At 46.7% G+C, this 18,350-nt stretch overlaps 1 protein-coding gene across 1 annotated transcript; it reads left to right on the top strand.

Moving 5' to 3' along the window:
• Window positions 1-3,167: 3,167 nt before the first annotated feature.
• Window positions 3,168-9,771, top strand: BARHL2 (BarH like homeobox 2). The gene is made up of 3 exons (XM_072638613.1): window positions 3,168-3,992; window positions 6,132-6,357; window positions 8,894-9,771. Exons 1-3 carry the CDS (start codon window positions 3,344-3,346, stop codon window positions 9,204-9,206), a joined length of 1,188 nt encoding a protein of 395 aa, XP_072494714.1. The 5' UTR covers window positions 3,168-3,343; the 3' UTR covers window positions 9,207-9,771.
• The last annotated feature ends 8,579 nt before the right edge of the window (window positions 9,772-18,350 follow it).

Here is an 18,350-nt window from a genome sequence, read left to right as displayed (position 1 = left end):
ACAATGAATCTTCGGAAACCCTACCTACAAAGTCTCTGGTTACCCCCTTCTACCGCCTGACGACTCAGCATGAATTTCCGAATGGAATAATGAGACCATAGGAGGAAAAAAACTCACCTTTCCTTCTAGGGTGCCTTAAGGGAGAATGATAGCAGACCCTAGATTTCTGATGTGGAGCTGAAAGAAGCAGAGGGCCGTATTTAGAGACAGAGGGATTGAACTGTGAGATGGATTTTCCTCCTTTCTGTCACCGCTTCAAAGACTCAGATCTCCTTAAACACCTGCCTCCCAAAAGGATTTTCCTGGACCTGATGTCAAAATCTCTTTTGCTTGCTTTCAATGCGTGACTGACTAGACCCTTCCTCCGGTGCAATCCGACTTTTTATCATTGAAAATATCTTTTCCTTCCCACTGTTGATGAACATGCATCTCTGCCTCCAAATTCTCCTTCCATTAGAATGATAATTAGTATACGCGATTTTTACAACCTCTTACCTATCCTTTCTGTACCCTCTTTCTCCAGAGAGAACCCGGACAGTAATGATGGTGAAAATAAATAACTCGTTGCATTGCTATATAATATAATCTCCAGGCAGCATTGCATTCCTGTGTGTCAATTGTCAATTACAGTACTTTTCTTGGAGAAGATAGGAGGGTGCTTCCCCTCCCTCCCCTCCAACTGTATTATGGGTGGATACTGAACAGGCGTAGTGTCTATCCGGCCCATTTCAATTTCGAGTTGATCTATCTTAAAACATACAGGTACCCAGGTCAGATACTCGCCATTCTCCAGCTCACCCTCTGAGAACTACCTCCATCGACCATCAGTCCCCGAGCTTTAACCCATCCTTCCAAACACTTTAATTATCATTTTTATTAGTGGGGACATATATTCTGCACCTCTCCGCGGAAGCTATTCCAGGAACACGGTTTACCTTAGACTCATAGGGTCCTTAAAATGGTAATTCGGAGTAAAATGTAACTCAAAGAACTTTGAATCATTCATTAGCACCTTATAATTACTCTGCTAATTAGGTTGACACGGTACTTAATCAGGAGTAATACGCCGTCTTGTCAGTAGCACTTCCCATTACTCTGACATTCAACAAGAGACAGGTTGAAGTCGTCCTAGAAAAATTAATACAAGTTGATACACTCCAAAGAACCAGTAGGATAATTTTCCGAGTCCCAGGCGTATCAACAGTAACTATTCCGATTGCGGCCGAGTGGCCAGCACCAGAGAAGCTTGAAACACACACACACACACACACACACACACACACACACACACACACACACACACAGCGAGCGAGAAAGAGAGAGAGAGAGAGGAGAGAGAGAGAGAGAGAGAGAGAGAGAGAGAGAGAGAGAGAGAGAGAGAGAGAGAGAGAGAGAGAGAGAGAGAGAGAGAGAGAATCCAGGAGCGTGGTGGCGATGGAGTTGGAAATTGGAGGTGGGGGTGGTTTGTTGATGGAGACAGGTAAAGAAGGGACTCCCGAATTTCCGAAGAGGTCTCGGAAGAAGAGGGAGCAAAAACCCTGAAGCCCTACACCATGTCCCCATGCACCAAACTGAGCCTGTTACCCCTCGCCTCGCGGTTAGTCAGTCCCCACTTGAGAGAAGCTGTGAGAATTCAATTCTACTGTCATTTGCTTTGACCAGAGACCAGTTCAGTAAGACATTTTGGTTTGGGCTCCTGAGTTCCTTACATCGTCTATTCCGTGCCTTTTCACTTCCCCTTCTCCTGGGGAGGCATCTTTCGAAGCGCAACCCTCTCCTAGATATCACTGTAAAATACTCATCAGTCCACCTTGGCTTGGCGGGGTGCTTGGGCTCGTTAGAGCCTTAACCAGATCTCAGAACTGCACTGACTTGCCCAGCAGCAGAAGGCACAAAAGGCCGAACGCTCTGAAGTTACACACTTCCTAATTTGTTTACTTCGACTCTCCCCCTTCCTCTGCTCTCAGTTCCTTAGCGACTGTGGTAGGGGCAGGCTTTTAAAAACCGTTTTCATAGGCTTTGTAAGGATTTAAATGCGATTAGATCCCCTTCTCTTTTCTCGCTACCTTTCCCTGTAAAAAAAAAATTGTCACTATCTTCCTTCCTTCCTTCCTTCCTTCCTTCCTTCCTTCCTTCCTTCCTTCCTTCCTTCCTTCCTTCCTTCCTTCCTTCCTTCCTTCCTTTCTTTCTTTTCTTTCTCTCTCTCTCTCTCCTTCCTTCCTTCTTTCTTTCCCTCTCTTTCTTTCTTTCTTCCTTTTTTCCTTCCTCTCTTTTACCTCTTTCCTTCCCACGTTATTGTTATTATGGGGATTACTGTTAGACTAGGTATTTGGTTCTAGGGTTGCAGAAAAGAAGAGTCCTGAGGATTCTAAAAAGAGCAGCCGGGACTGTATCTTTGGAACTGACAAGGTCCGCTAGCCGTGCTGCCATTGGCTCCTGGCACGTTGGCGTCTGTCTCTTCTGCCGAAGCCACCAATGGGGGCCGCGGGACGGCCGCGATGTCGCAATAAAGGGGGTGAGAATAAAACGCGGAGGGGGGAAAGCGGCGGCAATGGCCGTGACGTCACGGGAGGGAGTCATTGGAGCCCAAGAGGAGCCGGATTACAAGGGAAGGAGCCAGGCAGTGGCCAGAGTCCGCCCCGCGCTTCGCCTCCTCCTCCTCCTTCTCTTCCTCCTCCTCCTCCTCTTCCTCCTCTTCCTCCTCCTCCTGCTGCAGCTACTGAACCACAACTTTCCCAGAAAGTTCCATAACTCGGCACCAGAGCGGCGGAGCCCCAAGCCCGGGCCATCTCGCGCCTCCCTGCAGCCGTGGAGCTCAGCTGGCTGCCCCTTCCCAGCGCCGCAGCTCCACCTTTCGCTGCCCGCCTCCGCCGCCTCCGCCGCCGCCTCCACCCAGTGCCCTGCAGCAGCCCCGGGCAGCGGCGACGGCGGGGGCGGCGGCGGCGGCAGCTAGGTTCTCTCTTCTCGACACACCCGCCTTGGCTCACCCTGACCCACACAACCAACGCCACGTGCGCGAGTAGTGCTGAAATCGCGTCTCCGCTTCCTCTGTATCATTTTTTGTAACTTTCCTTCCCTCCCTTTTTTTTCCTACCCTCTTAAAAAAAAAGTTGCGACCAAAAGCTTCCACTGATCGCCCACTCCCTACCCCCACCCCACCCACAGCCCCAGTTTCCCTTCCTTGTCCTTCCTCCCAGACTTTTTTTCCCGCTAAAAGGCACGGATAAGTGTGCATTTTATTAGACCATCGTTACTAAAGTCCTCGCTTTATAGCTCTAACCAGGGTGGCCGTTGCCCCCTTTTCGAGTGTCGTACAGCGGATGGAGACGAGCCCCATGTAGAAATGACAGCCATGGAAGGGGCAAGTGGGTCTAGTTTTGGAATAGACACGATTCTGTCCAGCGCCAACTCGGGCAGCCCGGGTGTGATGAACGGAGATTTTCGCCAGCACGTCGATGGTCGGAGCACGGATTTTAGGAGCCAGGCCACCCCATCCCCCTGTTCCGAGATTGATACAGTAGGAACTGCACCTTCCTCTCCCATCTCCGTCACCCTGGAACACTCGGAGCCCCACCTGGTCCAGGACGGCTTACAGCAGCACCATCACCATCTCCATCACGGGCAACCGCCGCCGCCTCCTCCACAGCAGCAGCCGCCGCAGCCGCCACAAAGTTTGCAACCTTCCCCTCAGCCGCCACCGCCGCCGCAGCCTCCATCTCAGCCCCAGCAGCAGCCGCAGCCCCCGCATCTGGGCTCGGCAGCCTCGGCCCCCAGGACTTCTACGTCTTCTTTTTTAATTAAAGACATTCTGGGCGACAGCAAACCGCTGGCCGCTTGTGCACCGTACAGCACCAGCGTCTCGTCTCCCCATCATACTCCGAAACAAGAGGGGAACGCAGCCAACGAGAGCTTCAGGCCAAAACTCGAGCAAGAAGACAGCAAAACGAAACTCGACAAGCGCGATGATGTCCAGAACGACGTCAAATGCCACGGTGAGTCCGAGTCTTCCGGGGCCTTCCCGCAAGCTCTCTGGCTTCTTCTCCCCTTGTGTCTCTTTCTCTTCTAGCTCTCCCTCTTCAATCTTCTTCCTGGATTTTCTGTGAATCGTTTGCGGGTGGTTTTGATTCCAGCAGGGTTACTAGGTTTTCATTTTTTAATTTTTGGCTTTCACTGGAGTCGCCAAGTGTCATTTCCCAACGAGTTGGTGACCTGAGCTTGCCTTCCGGGTTGTTCTTTTGAGTACCTGTCTAAAGTTTCATGCAAGCGCTGCATTTACAGCCTCAACGATATGTCTTTCACTCCTGTCTGCTGTACTCTTTTTTATTCATTATATTGAATCCATCCTTCCTTCCTTCCTTCCTTCCTTCCTTCCTTCCTTCCTTCCTTCCTTCCTTCCTTCCTTCCTTCCTTCCTTCCTTCCTTCCTTCCTTCCTTTCTTCCTTCCTTCTTTCCTTCCCTCTGACTTTCTCCCTACCTCTTTTTATCTCTCCTTTAAAAACAACAACACTTTCAGTTGATGAAAGGGTTCGGCTAAAATTTTGTAGTTGAGACCTTGGGGGCAGAAGAGGGGGGAAGAGAGATTGTGTGTATGGAGGGGGGGCGAAAATGAGACCTTACGTTTGTTGTGTCTGGGAGTGTGTTTGCAACCTGGTGTTTATTTTTTAAAATGCAAATGCCTTTCATTTTCTTCCATGTTTTCTAAACACCAATCATGGGGATTTAGCAGCACTTAATTAATATGAGAAATTTTCAACTTGATTTGTAAGGGGCAACTTTTGGTGGAGATTATGATTAAGATGATAAAGATGGTATTATTTTAAGAGATTGTTCTCTCCTTCAGTCTCTTTAAACCCAAACACACAAATTCTTTACTTTTGCTACTGCAAGTCAGCATTACAGAAATATTTTTATTCCTTAAAGGAAACTTAGAGTTGGTGTTAAAATTTAAACAGCTACAACTTCAACAACAACAAATACAAATGCAACAGCCACGGGCAGAACACTGCATTCATCGAGGGATGGATTTTGTGTGTTTGTGAAAACAAAAGATCAATAAAAAAAACCAAACCCTTTCTTTAACTGTCGAACAATAACAAAAATTATCACTTCTCTCTGACCATGGGGTTTGCATGGAGAGACAGTTTCCACTGTTCTGAGAGAGAATATTTTTTTATTGGTGTCCTGATTATTATTTTAAAAATCCTTCTCGTCTTCAGAAAGGCAGAACAGGGACTAGCTGGGAGACTGGGATGTGAGACATTCATTTTGCTATTTTAACATTAGCATAATAGTGCCCAAAACAGATGTACAGTCTGGTCTGGCGATTTTTTGTGCACCAACCTCCCCAGTGGGTCAATTAGAGAGATTATTGTCCTTCCTGCAGGGAAGATCAAGGAGCGCTGCAAAAACTGGTACAAACAGAGATGGATTGACATATCGATTTCCCAGCATTTCAGGAAAGGAAAAAAAAAAAACAAAGTTGACAAATAGAATCCGGAAATCTTAGCGCTGTCACCTGGACGTGCTCAGCGATTGGGAGATCAACTTGGTGTCCGGCTGACATATTATTTCTGATACATTCAGAAATCTGATGAGAGCAGTCGCTAAGTGCTGTTGCTTGTTTCTATTTATTACTACTGCATCTCAAGTGCCTGAAAAGGAAGAGAAAAAAATTTACCAGTTACTCGAAGGCAAAATAGCCAGGGCCCCTTTCTTCCCGAAATCTATTTATCTATTGGAAAAAAAAATGCAAGGAACTGTAATTCAGAAAAAGAAACTGCTAATCGATTATTACACTATGAGAAATACAAAATATATGTATCCTTCCCCATAAAACAATATTTTCCCACATATATTTTCTAAAATGTAGGAATCTTTTTTTTTTTTTCCGGAGTAGGCCCTCCCATCCAAAAAGTCACCACTTAGGTGTCAAAAATTCTCTCTCTCTCTACACCGTGGAAAAACTGGAGCCTGAGTCGCTCCCAGGGGGTTGGGGTCATTGATGCTCAGCCTCCTGAGATTTGTTTGCGACGAGTTCTATGAGGCTGTGTGTGTTTGTGTGTGCGAAAGAAAAAGACTTCTGTTTTCCTTCTTAGCTCTTAACTGTGGCTGTGAATGGTTTTTCCTCGTAGGAACAAAGGAGGAAGGAGACCGGGAGATTTCAAGTAGCCGGGAGAGTCCCCCAGTCAGGGCCAAGAAACCTCGGAAAGCGAGAACGGCCTTCTCAGATCACCAGCTTAACCAGCTGGAGCGGAGTTTTGAACGACAGAAGTACTTGAGTGTGCAAGATCGAATGGACCTTGCCGCCGCCCTCAACCTCACCGATACCCAGGTTAAGACCTGGTATCAGAACCGGAGGTAAGGGATGCCCTGCCCAGGAGGAGAAAGAGAGAAGGGGAGTGGGGGGAGGCAAGAAGAAATGGGAGTCAGTTTCTCTCGAGAAAGCCTGTGATGTTCAGAAAAGTCATCTCTTTCTGACCTGGATCTCTCAACTCCACAGGCCACCCCTTCCCGACTGTGGGACAGGTGGAATCAATTCCTCAACCCCATTTCCTTCTATCCCCCTTCCCTTTCCCAGGCAAAGCCTCTCACCAGCAGTAAAAGGGGTGGTGGTATTGTTGTTGAAAGAATACTTTGGAGCAAATGGGAGAAATGTCCTACTTTTGGTACAAAGCACCCCCACCTAACCCCCTTATGACAGTTAAGAAGCTTGCTTGAGATGTTTAAAATGAAAAAAGTTCATTTTAGTGATTAGGGTTTACTTATTTACATAAGGAAACAGACTCAGAAGCATCTCTCCTCCCATCCCCCAAGATTCTCCTCATATCAGTTGAAGGATCTGTAATGTAGACTTGGGCGAAATAAGGAAATAAAAATGATGAAGCCTTACAAGTGAGTGTATATATAGATCAGACACATGTGTATGTATCTATAGCCTAGGTATCTTTGTGTAATTATATACACACTGTATTTCCATATCTGTGAATGTGGAGGTGTGTATCTATTACACATCTTGATACCTTTTTTTCTCTCTTAGCTGCCCCCGCCCAATTTCTGTCCGTTCCCATCTCAACTGCTTTTTCCCCCCTCCCCCCACATAAAACTTTCTCTGCCAGACACAGGAAGAAGGAAGAGTGCAAAGGAGGGCATTTATATTAATGGACAGCAGAATCACAAAGGTTTTGGAGGACCAGTCCCTCATCTCACTAGGAGAAGGATCCAGTTAAAGTAATCGGGCCATCCACACTCTCTCAGACCATGGGCAGGAAGAATTATTTAATTGGGCAAATGGGTAAGGGACCAGAGGCAGTGATTACCCTCTCTATGTCCCAGCAACAAGCTATACAAGGACACACAAACCCTAGACATGTTAATTGATTTAGAAATAGCCAGTCTTGGTGATCATTATGATGTCTCTTACTTGTGACTGCTCAGAAAGGGATGGGGGAAACAAAGTCTCAGTGTTATTATAGTTAACTCTGCCTTGGTGTTGATCCTTGGAACGGGTTCGAAGCACACACTGGGGGGTGTGCTGTGGATTTAAGCAAGGAGGAATTGGCTCTGTCTGTGTGTGTATCTCTGTCTCTCTGCTTCTCTGTCTCTGTGTGTCTGTGTCCCTATTCCTGACTCCATCTGCATCTTTGCCTCTATCTCTGCCTTGATCTTGGTGAGTTAGTCTCTGGTTTGTATTCTAATCATCTAGAAAGTGAGACAGGGGAACGGCGTCCAGTTGTTATCTTTGCCATAATTTTCTGTCTCATTACATACGGTTTCAGCCACCCTAATTCTGTCGGAAAACATTAGTGTCATTTGGAGTCAGTCTAAACAGGAGCCATGTTTATTAATTTGGCTGGAATTGCTAAGTATGGGTCCACCAGCTCTTCATGGACAATGCTTTTGAATAATAATAAAAAATACTCTTCTCTCTTCTCTTCTCTTCTCTTCTCTTCTCTTCTCTTCTCTTCTCTTCTCTTCGGGAGTTCTATGGAGGTGCGACGGAAAGAGGAGGGAAGGAAAGAATCAGATCACAGTTTTTAATTGTTATTTTCTTCCCGAGGGGGAAAATATGTCGAGGTGGGCTTTTCTGAATGGCCCAGAAGTGCCATGCCCTTGGGAACAGCCCCCCTCAAACGAATTCCCATTTTTGAAACCTCGTTGCCTTCCCTACGCTCCGTCCCTCGCCTGCTGCAGGGTCCTGTATGATGAGATGTGGCTGCCCAGCCTGGGGCGGGGAGTGGGGGGGCTGAGATGGGCTGAGGGATGAGGAGGAAGGGTTTCGAGTGTTGGCGTCTCTTTGTTTGCAGTCCCCTCTGCTCTCTCAGCTAGGCTCTTGGAGTGAGGGAACTGGGGGCTGGGGTAGGGTGTGATGGTGGAGGTTCTGGTGTTGGTATGACTTCAGTTGGTCTGCTTGGGGAAAGAGCCCAGAGGCTTTGGACCTGAAGAGTGGAGAGGGTTGAAGGGGAGGTTGAACAGCAGGATGGGAATGTAGTGTTGGTGTAGGGCAAGAGTGCTGCTGTATCAGAAGCGATCCTTGATTTTAGATGATCCGAGACGTTCATGTGGGGCTGTAAAATTGGGCTTTTGCAAAGTTTGCAAAACCGTAACCAAGGCTAGCATCAGAGGCGACAGGGAAAGAAGGAAAAACTGGAGACATCCCGTTCTGAGTTTATCAAATAATGATGAGAAGAATAATGATAGAGCTGCCAGCTTCTCAGATTGAGTTCTATTTAAAGACATAAACAAGACGTGGGGAAGGGTGGTCCTTAGGGTCCTTTTCCTCCTAATCTTCCCCTCACCCCTGGGGAGGGAGACGTGCGGTAAGATGAGAAGGGCTTCAAGGATGGCTAGGTCCACACAGACGCATGCATGTGTTCTCGTGCTTGGTTTCTTGCAGGACGAAATGGAAAAGGCAGACCGCTGTGGGCCTTGAGTTGCTGGCGGAGGCCGGGAATTACTCTGCCCTTCAGAGGATGTTTCCGTCTCCTTATTTCTACCATCCGAGCCTGCTGGGCAGCATGGACAGCACCACGGCCGCGGCCGCGGCCGCCGCCATGTACAGCAGCATGTATCGGACTCCTCCCGCTCCCCACCCGCAGCTCCAGCGGCCCCTTGTGCCCCGGGTTCTGATCCACGGCCTGGGGCCAGGGGGACAGCCAGCTCTCAACCCTTTGTCCAACCCTATCCCGGGGACCCCGCACCCTCGGTGAAGAGCAACACTGCTGCCCCTGCCCGCCTAGATGCCCCGGACCCTTCCCTTGCCCTTTCCTGCTCTCCCCAGCGCCAGGCAACTACCTGCTCTTGGCAGCGGACACAAAGAGGAGGAGGAAGAGAAAGAAGAGGAAGCTAACCAGTGGGTGTGGGTGTGGGGGTTGTAAAAAGTTGAGCAGGGCCAGGGCGTCTGCTGCCCCTCTCCTCCCCCCATCTCCCTCCCCGCTCCAGCCAAGAGCTGGAGACGCTTCCCCTCAGAGCAGTGGGACTCTTGGAAAGGCGATAACAAACCTGAACCTACGCAAGGTGTAACTTGTAAGTGGAAATAATGACTGAAGAGGTAAAACTTCAACTACTTGGGAAAGGGGGTGGTGGTGGTAGGGGTAAGTTGGAGAACCACGAAGGCCTAGAGACAGAAATACGAAGAGGCCGAGGCTCACGCGTGGCAGAGGACTACAGAGGACTTGGCGCCTGCCCCTAGAGAAAAGAGGAGGGTAAACGGAGAACTTTGCACTGTTTTCTCATGACCTTTTTTCTTTTGGAAAAGTGGCATGCTCCAAACTATTAAAGATGTACATTGGAAAGACTGAATGATCAATGATATATCATATTTATTATATGTTGTCCAAAAAAAGATTCACTTATATACGTTAGTAAATACATCATTTCCCCCCTTTCTTTCCATGTCTTTTGGGTTCCGTAAAAAAAAAATAATAAATGCTTAGATGAAAAAATATAGATTTTTTTGTGATTGAAGATTTTAAAAAATAAAGTTTATCTTTTTTTTAACAAGTGTTGAAATCCAAGGAAGCTAATTTTACTAAAGCAAGATTACTGACAACGAAAAAACGAAACTTGGTTAACCGTACTTTCTTCCCCCTCAGAATTTAGGTGATTACAAAATCTGTAAATACTTTTGATTGATTTCTATAAAAACAGGCTCTTTTTCCAGCTTTGGCTTTTTTCCTAGCCGTCATTTGAAGTGTCCTCTTATATTTTGGCTGAGAATGGAGGTTGGTTTGCTTTTTTTTTGAAATGTATTTGAGAACAAACAGAAAGTCAGTGGTTGCCTGTTGTCTACATCTTCTTTTCATTTTGCTTTGGTGGGAATGGTTCACACTTCTGATCTGCCTCCTTGTCTTGTCAAGGCAAGGTCTGCAGAGAAAATGCTCTTATTTGGTTGGGGTGGTTGTGGTGTGTGCTGGTTGCAGCGAATTGTTGTCGGCTGCTGGTGTATGTGTTTGTGTATATGTTCCTCTTCCAACCCCCAGTCTCCCGTAGTTAGTTCCTTTTCTTCTCTGACTCTCTAAGGAGCCCAGGAAGGTACTGAATGCTCTCTGGATTGGGTGGCTGTGGCGCCGGGAAGCTGGAATGTGCTCCTGCCCGGGCCTAGCAGCTGTTGCCCAGCCTCAGACTGCTCCGAAGTAGCGAGTTGGACAGACTGTGAGCGGGAGGCGGCTCAGTGTGAGCAATTAGGGAAGGAAGCCAGCGACCTGGGGGGATGGGGGGAAAGCCTCGAAAACAAAACCCTGGCTAGGGCTTTGATCCCTTGTTCGCCTTAGTGGGCGTCCATACATCTCTCGGTCCATGCATCCGTCCTCCTTACCCCTGGGTTCCAAGAGTTGTTTGGTGTGTTCAAAACCCCAGCTTGAATGTAACTGGGCGATCCAGCTAAATGAGGCTTCTGTGTGGGGACTTTCTTTGCCTCCCAGTCCTGTACTGCCTCAGCCTTCCGCAACCGCAGCCTCTTAGGTAGACCAGACGTCAATATCCATTGGGAAAGCTTGCGCTAAACCTCCTAACCTCCTTAAGGAGCAGTCAGTGTTGTGTTTGGGAGAGTGGCTTTCTGAATGGGAGAGCCAGGGTGTTCAGGCCATGCTCCCAGCTCTCCTCGATCTAGGCCAGTTCAGTGGCGGTCTGGGCGTCCCGCTAGAACAGCTGAGTGTCCTAGCTTCGGAGAAGGGAGAGTTCAATGCCTTCTGCTTCGCTGCCTCCTCCTCCAGTCCATTATAGTTCTCGACTTTTCTGTAGCAACTCTGGAACCTCCCTCCTTACCCCTTCACCCCGCACCAATCTCTCCCTCTGTCCCCGATCCATAGAGCTCTCTCCTCCCCGGAGTGAAAAAGATTTAAGACAATTAGCTATGAAACAGTCATCGAGTACTCTTGGTCAAACTCCTCTGAGGTTTGACCCCTCAAGTGATGATGGTGTTTTATTTTACTGGTGGTGGGGCAGCGGGGGAGGCGGGGGTGGTGGTGGTGGTGGTGGGGAGGCCTGAGGATCTGCGAGGTGAAATCTGGGAGGAAATTGCCTCGGGACGCATAGATTTACTCTTGACTAATTAGGGGATGGCTTGCTGATTTTTCTTTGCTCATCATCTCCGGGCTTAAGAAAAAAAAAAGAACCATCGGCCTCGCCTAGATCTAATGAAAGGGGAGAGGGGTATGCAGAGCTTCCCAATTCCTTTTCGGTCTCCTGGATCCCAAATAGTTCTCGAATTCTGAAGAGCTTCCGGAATCTCACCAAGTTCTGGAGCGCTAGCCCAGAGTGAGTTCCTCTGCTCCATTTTGATCCTTTTTCTTCTTTATGTTTGTATTTAAGCCTAAAAATAAAGAAGGGCATGGACCTGGGCCTGCTTCAGAAGGACACCGCCTATGAAAGCTGCGGGGGCCGCTTCCACCGCCAGCGCAGGGCTCAGTAAGTTTCCAGACAGGGGGGATAACTCGAGGAGATCACTTGGAGTTCGCAAACTTGGGCATCGTACAAAGAAAGGCCCTTATGTAAGGTTATCACCCCTCCCCGCCTCCCTCCTGCTCTTTGCCAGCTGAGCGTGCGAGGGTCCTGCTTGCAACGTGGGACCCGCTGACTTTTGGGGCGGGGCGGGTTTGTCTCGCATCTCTGCTAGAAGGACTCTAGCTGGACTCAGCAGAGAACCCACAGCACCCTGGGTCATAAGGGTCCATACGAATCAAAAGAAAGTGCGGAAGTGCAGGAATTCCGCAGTTAACCTGGGAATTCGATCGATGTAGGCGCAGCATCTGCAACTGCCAAGGCCCCTAGTCAGTAGCAGGTTTCTATATGCTCCGTGACTTATTTGTATCTGAGCCCTATACACTCTATGTATTAGTGCTTCCCTTTCTCCCTTCATTTTGGTTGTGTGGACTCAGGGGCACGCAGGTCAGTCGCTTAGAAGTATGTGCCTCCTAAGAAAGGAAAGAGGGAAGGCTTTTAGCCACTTTAGCGTTTGTTTCTGTCTCCAAACTTTGAAGATATGCAGCTTCTGCTTCAAAAATTGCTTTAAAAAAAATTGACACCCAGGCCTAACCCTATCCCTTCCTTCAGGACGTACTTACCCCTCTCCTTCTTAACTTCCTTCCATCTTGTCCAGCTAGCTGCTGCTAAGAATGGGATCCTGTGAGTGGAGGGGAGGGGAGGGGAAGAGATCAGCCTCGAATTTTCCCCTAAAGGACCTTGGAAGCACAGTTCTGGATTCTCGGGTGCCTTTTTTTTCTCATGGTCAGTGGTAGGCAACTCCATTCCAAGTGACCAGGTTCACTGGGGAAATGCTCTTGCTGTAGCACGAGCTTCGTTTTAGATTTGCGGCGTTTGGAGATGCTGGTGCCTGTTTGCAATGTACTGAACTGCCAATAGAAAGAGGCAACTTTCATTTACTTTGGGGGGGGAGAGGAGAGGAGAGGAGAGGGGACAGGAGAGAGAGAGAGAGAGAGAGAGAGAGAGAGAGAGAGAGAGAGAGAGAGAGAGAGAGAGAGAGAGAGAGAGAGAGAGAGATTGTTTCTTTACAGGCTTGCTAAAAAAAAATAGCTTCAGACGTTCATTCAACCAATAGCCAGGGAAGGACACCCCCACAACCTACAGGGAGTAGATAGAGAGGGGCGTAGAAAGTTGGCTTTTTTCCTTTTTTTTTCTTTTTTTCCGGCTAGCAACCAGCCAGCCTTCTGTTAGCGAGCAATTTTTCAAGGAGTTTGTAAAGTAACGATCGCAGCTTTGTTTCATCGCCTCCAGCAAATACACCTAACACCCTCTATCAGTCTATTTTTGCTCCACCCCTTAAAATGAAAGCCCAAACGGCGGCAAATTAGGCAGCAGATTTCTTCTGTTGCAAATCGAACAGTTTACCCTCAAATCAACCCTTCCCTTCCCTCCCCTCCGCTCTCTTCCCCTCCCCCTCTTCTTTCTGGCCATCTGACTGCCTTGCTTTTTACCCGAGAGTTTTGTTTTCCTAATCCCCTCTTCCCCCACCCCATGAAATAGACGCTTTATGGGTAGTTTGCTTTGGTATATTTTTAACTTTCTGAAAATATTTGGAAAAGCGCTCCCCAGGGCTAAGGAAACTTCGGTTCCTCCTAAGCCACGTGTTTTCAAAACTGTACCGAAAGAGCTGGGCACAGCCTTCCAAATAATGTGGAACCTTTTGAAATCCACATGCTGGGAAAGAGAAACTTCATTTTCCACTATTAGGTAGGATTAAGGAGTAAGGATTGCTAAGTGAGCTCCCGGAGGGGGCCAAAGTACAGAGAGGCAACACGGTACAATGGGAAGTCAGGATCTGGAGTCAGGACCTAGGTTCAAAGGTCAACTCTGCTGCTTCCTATCTGTATGACTTTGGGTACGTCTTTAACCTCTCTGTCTCCGAGTTTCCTCTGTAAAATAAACGGCTTGGGCTACATGACCTCTGAGGTCCCTTTCAGCTCTAAATCTATGATCCTCAGTATCCTCCAGTCTTTCCCAGAACCTCTCAGTGAAATGAGGTCAGCCTCGTAGTGAGACATGGGGGCAGATGCTTGTGGCTATTGAGCGTGGCACTAGGAGTGTGGCGCAGTGGCCCTGGATCCTTGGATCTCCTTCCTTCCCTACCTTTCCTTTGCCATGGCTCCAAGCTCCTGCTAGGGAACTGGTTCAGCCAGGCACACAGCAGCCTAGCAGTTCGGAGCAGCGGTGCTGGGACTGACTTGAGAGGTAGCGGGCCTGGCAAATCTCAGAGCCGGGTCTTCACTGGAGTTCCTCCCGTTCTAGCCTTCCCACCCGAAACTGAGTCCTCCGAGGCTCCAGATAACTTTGCAGATGAGACACTTCCCTGTCCAGAGTGTCTCATCTGCTAGCAGCGGACACACCAGGGAGGGGAGGAGGGGAAATATTCGGTGTGTGTGTGTGTGTGTGTGTGTGTGTGTGTGTGCGTGTGTGCTCGCGCGCGTGTGTGCATGTTTGTAAGAGACTGGCCTTTTGCACTGAAAAACCAGGTCATCTCTCAGGGAAGAAAATGTGACCTAAAGGATGCTTTTTTATTCCCTTTCTCCCAGGTTGAGTTTCACAAGGCTGTCGTGGTGTGCTTGTCAGTTTCACTATCTATGGTGCCACCATCCTTGTCAATCTCTCTCTCTCTCTTTCTCTCTCTCTCTCTCTCTCTCTCTCTCTCTCTCTCTCTCTCTCTCTCTCTCTCTCTCTCTCTCTCTCTCTCTTCTGTCGCTCGCTCTCGCTCTTTCTCCTCCCTTCACCTCATCTAGTACCACAGACAGCTCCTAGGACCCACACAGACTCTTGAACTACACATCTCATTTCCGCCTTCCTTTCCACCCCTCCCCAAGTCTTCTCACTGCCTTCTCTCATTTCACCCCCATTGCTCAGTGTGCCTCAGTCGGGGGTTGTGAAAGGGCAGGGGAAGGAGGAAGAGCCGGGAGGCGGGAGAGTGCATCAGGCATAGTATTGGGAATGTTCGAGAGGAGGCTGGGGAGGTGGTTACAAAATGCTCTCCCTTGTAGCGTTTCCTGATTAGCTCTAAGACCAAACAGGGTCACATTCCAAAGAATAAAATCTTCAGATCAATAAAGTAATTTGAGAACCAAAAGATGTCTGGGTAAGTACTTCTCAGTGACAGATCAACTCTAACCCGTCCCTGTTTAATAGGTTTTTATCGAAGGCTGGCTGGGGAGGAGCCAAAACCTCTCCTTGCTCTGCAGTTAGGAAGGCTTTTGCCTGGGCTCAGAGGTCATCGGCGGAACGACAATAGATGCCACTTTTCCCTTAAATCAACACAGAAGACCAATCCACAGCCCCTAAAGCCTCTTCTTAGAGAGACAGAAACCAATGTAAAGGAACACACAAAACATGAAGCCTTCCTTCTTCTCAGAAATCATCTGTGACTTTCAACCTGTTCCCTCTTCTGTTCTTGGCCCAGACTCTTCAGAGACTTCTTCAGGACTAGCCTAGGCTATGAGTTTGGAGCTTGAGGGAGTGTTGGGTGCATGGCAGGAACTCACTTGGCTTCTCAGGTGGTCATCTCTGGTCTGGGCCTGAGTGTGCAGAGAGGACAGGACTTCTAACTCAGCAAAGTACTCTTGATGACTCAGGGAGTCCCTGTGTGGCTAAAGTGAGGATGGTGGAGGTTAGAATTCTTTACAGAAGAAAATTTCACATAAATTTTCAGAGAAATTCTGTTTCTACTTTACTTACCTTGATAAACATTCAAATTTCCCTTCCCAAACAATTGCAAGATTGAAACTTGATTTCTTTTTAGTGGGCACAAAGATTATGTTTCCTTTCTCTCAGTTTCCAAATTTATTGCAGACATTTTCTCCTGCATTCTCTTTAGTCCTACAATAGAATTCTGGTTGCCTTTTGTATGCAAGACCCTTGTGTCAGGTCATTTCTTTTCTTGGTCCTGGGCTCTGCCAACTACTGGGTAGGCTATTTGAAGGCTGTGCCCAATTCTTAATTACCATCATTAATTACTGGGTAGTTTAATGGGTGCCCTTCTGAACATCATATAGGTGCTTTTAGAACAAAATCCTTGTTAGTGATGAAAGACACAAACGGGTGATTTGGAGCAAGACAAGCAGACAGGAATGCCTCAAAGAAAAGGACCATGTAATACAAGAATTTCTGCTTCATGCTAGAGGCTCTGGTGTACTACCTAGAACATTCTTCTCCTTGTCCCTAGATAGGAACCTCATCTTTCTGATGGCCAGATATACATTTTTAGAGAAGCTCCACATTTATAAATATTCCCATTCTCCAAATTTTTTTTTACTTGATTTCATCAACTAATTGATGTTCAGAGCTATTGCTGGTAAACAGTCTCTTCATTCAAGTCCCACTGGTCCACTCCATCCTTATCTTGGTGACTTAATTCTCTGATAGAAAAAGCCCAGGATCTTTCTATTCCTTGTACAGAAAGATCAACTTGTTGGTATATTGTTTAAGTGTTACTATAATCTGTGGGAAAATACCATGGTAAATTTTTCTCTGAAGATTTTAATAGTAATAGGGTAATTGATCCTGGAGGATTCAAGGAAGAGTGAGAGACTTGGTCATTAACCTGATTTCTACATCTTAAGGTATTTGGTTGGGCCCCTTGCCTTTTGGGCTAGCTCTCTCCTCCTAGTGCTATATAAAAACACAGTACTTTGCACATAGTAAGTACTTTCATAATCTGCACATATATACATACATGTACATATGTATATGGGAGTGTGTTGTAGGAGATAGATAACTGACCTTACAGTCAGGAACATCTATTTTCAAATCTGGCCTCTGACACTTACTTGCTTCATGACCTTGAGCAAATCTGTATAGGTTCCGGTTAAGGTGCAGACTCCTATTGGCAGAGGAAGCCCCATGTAAGTAGTTCCCTACACCAGTGACATCAGAGGTCCAGGCCCTATCCATAGCCCTCTTTCTCTATGAAAATATATTTATATAATATAAAATTTTCCAGATGAATGAAAAAATACCTTAAGATGATGGAAATCAGGTTAATGACTATAAGTGTTTCTAATGTTCTATTTTTAGTGTCTGAATTCTGTAATACCATTATCTCTTCCACATCGTAGGGGTTAAGGGAATGATGCCCCCGTAATCTGGAAAATTCTTGTAAAATTTTGTGGCCTTCTCTTCATACCAGAGAAGAAGTCTGAATTATTTTGATATTAGAAGATAAAATATATTGATACGTAATACTACCCATATATTCTATACATTTCTGAGTTTCTAAACTTTTCTGTGCCATCTTCTGACCTTTGTGTGTTGTCTGTGGCTTCTGCAAAATTCCCTCCAAATTCTCATTTAATTTCTTATGCCTACTAGCCATATATTGAAACCTCAATGGGTAAGTCTTGATGTGGAAGGGATGACTGTTGTTTTAATTGAGAAATCCATTCACTTAAGATTCCTGAAAGGTAAGAAAATTCTCACTGGGAAAGGAAGTAGCCACACAACTTCTTTCCCTGACTCTTCTCTGTTCCTGCTTGTCTTTGGGTTCGCTGGTAAGGTTCCTGCTGGGAAATAACTTGGGACAAACACAGACCCCATGATCACATCTGCAAGACTTCCTCCAAATGATTTCACTAATCAAATGATTCCATTAACCAAATCCCACTAACTAATCATGGAGCTTATTCTCAGACTTGAAAACTATGCCAGTAGGTTGTTTGTCCTGCTGTGCAGGATTAACAATGGAAAGAGCTCTGATTCTGGTATCAATGAGCCTATGCTCATATCCTGTTTCTGATACATGCTTCATGTGTGACCTTAGGCAAGTCATTTAACTTCCTGAAGCCTAAAGTTTTCTTATCAGTATAATAAGGGAGTTGGACCAGATGACCTATTAAGATTACCTCTAGCTTCATATCTAGGAACTCATTAATATTTTAGACTTCATTGTTGGGATTATGGAATCTGGTTTTGATGTGTTTTACAACTAGGTGGTACAGTGGATAAAGTGCTGGTCTTGGAGTGAGGAAGACCTTAGTTCAAATCCAGCCTCAGACATTTACTAGCTGTATGACCCTGGGTAAGTCACTTAACCTCTCTATCTATCTCAGTTTCTCCAACTGTAAAACTGAGATAATGATAACATCTATCTCCTAGGCTTGTTGTGAGGGTAAAAGACACACATTTATATGAAAGTTTGCATTTATTTATAAGTAAATAGATGTTGTGTATGTGTAAGCATATCTCTCCTCTGGATTTGATTAAGGGTTTCCAGTAATATACATTCTTGCATGTCATGATAAAATCCTTTAGACTTCATCCTGAGAAGCCAAGAGCTACTGTTGTCTCGACAGAATCTTAAACCACTCCTTGCTTGAAGTTCATGTAGCACATGGTGAAAATAGCAGTACCTAGCA

The sequence above is a fragment of the Notamacropus eugenii genome, chromosome 2 (assembly GCF_028372415.1).
Source record: "Notamacropus eugenii isolate mMacEug1 chromosome 2, mMacEug1.pri_v2, whole genome shotgun sequence".
NCBI classification, from domain to species: domain Eukaryota; kingdom Metazoa; phylum Chordata; class Mammalia; order Diprotodontia; family Macropodidae; genus Notamacropus; species Notamacropus eugenii.
Note: the sequence above shows the minus strand (reverse complement) of the source record. Positions and strands in the feature narration are given on the sequence as shown.

Coding starts and splice junctions, on each gene's coding strand:
- BARHL2 (XM_072638613.1), top strand. CDS start 3,344: ATGACAGCCATGGAAGGGGCAAGTGGGTCTAGTTTTGGAATAGACACG. Junction 3,993..6,131: donor GAACGACGTCAAATGCCACG/GTGAGTCCGAGT, acceptor TTTTCCTCGTAG/GAACAAAGGAGGAAGGAGAC. Junction 6,358..8,893: donor ACCTGGTATCAGAACCGGAG/GTAAGGGATGCC, acceptor GGTTTCTTGCAG/GACGAAATGGAAAAGGCAGA.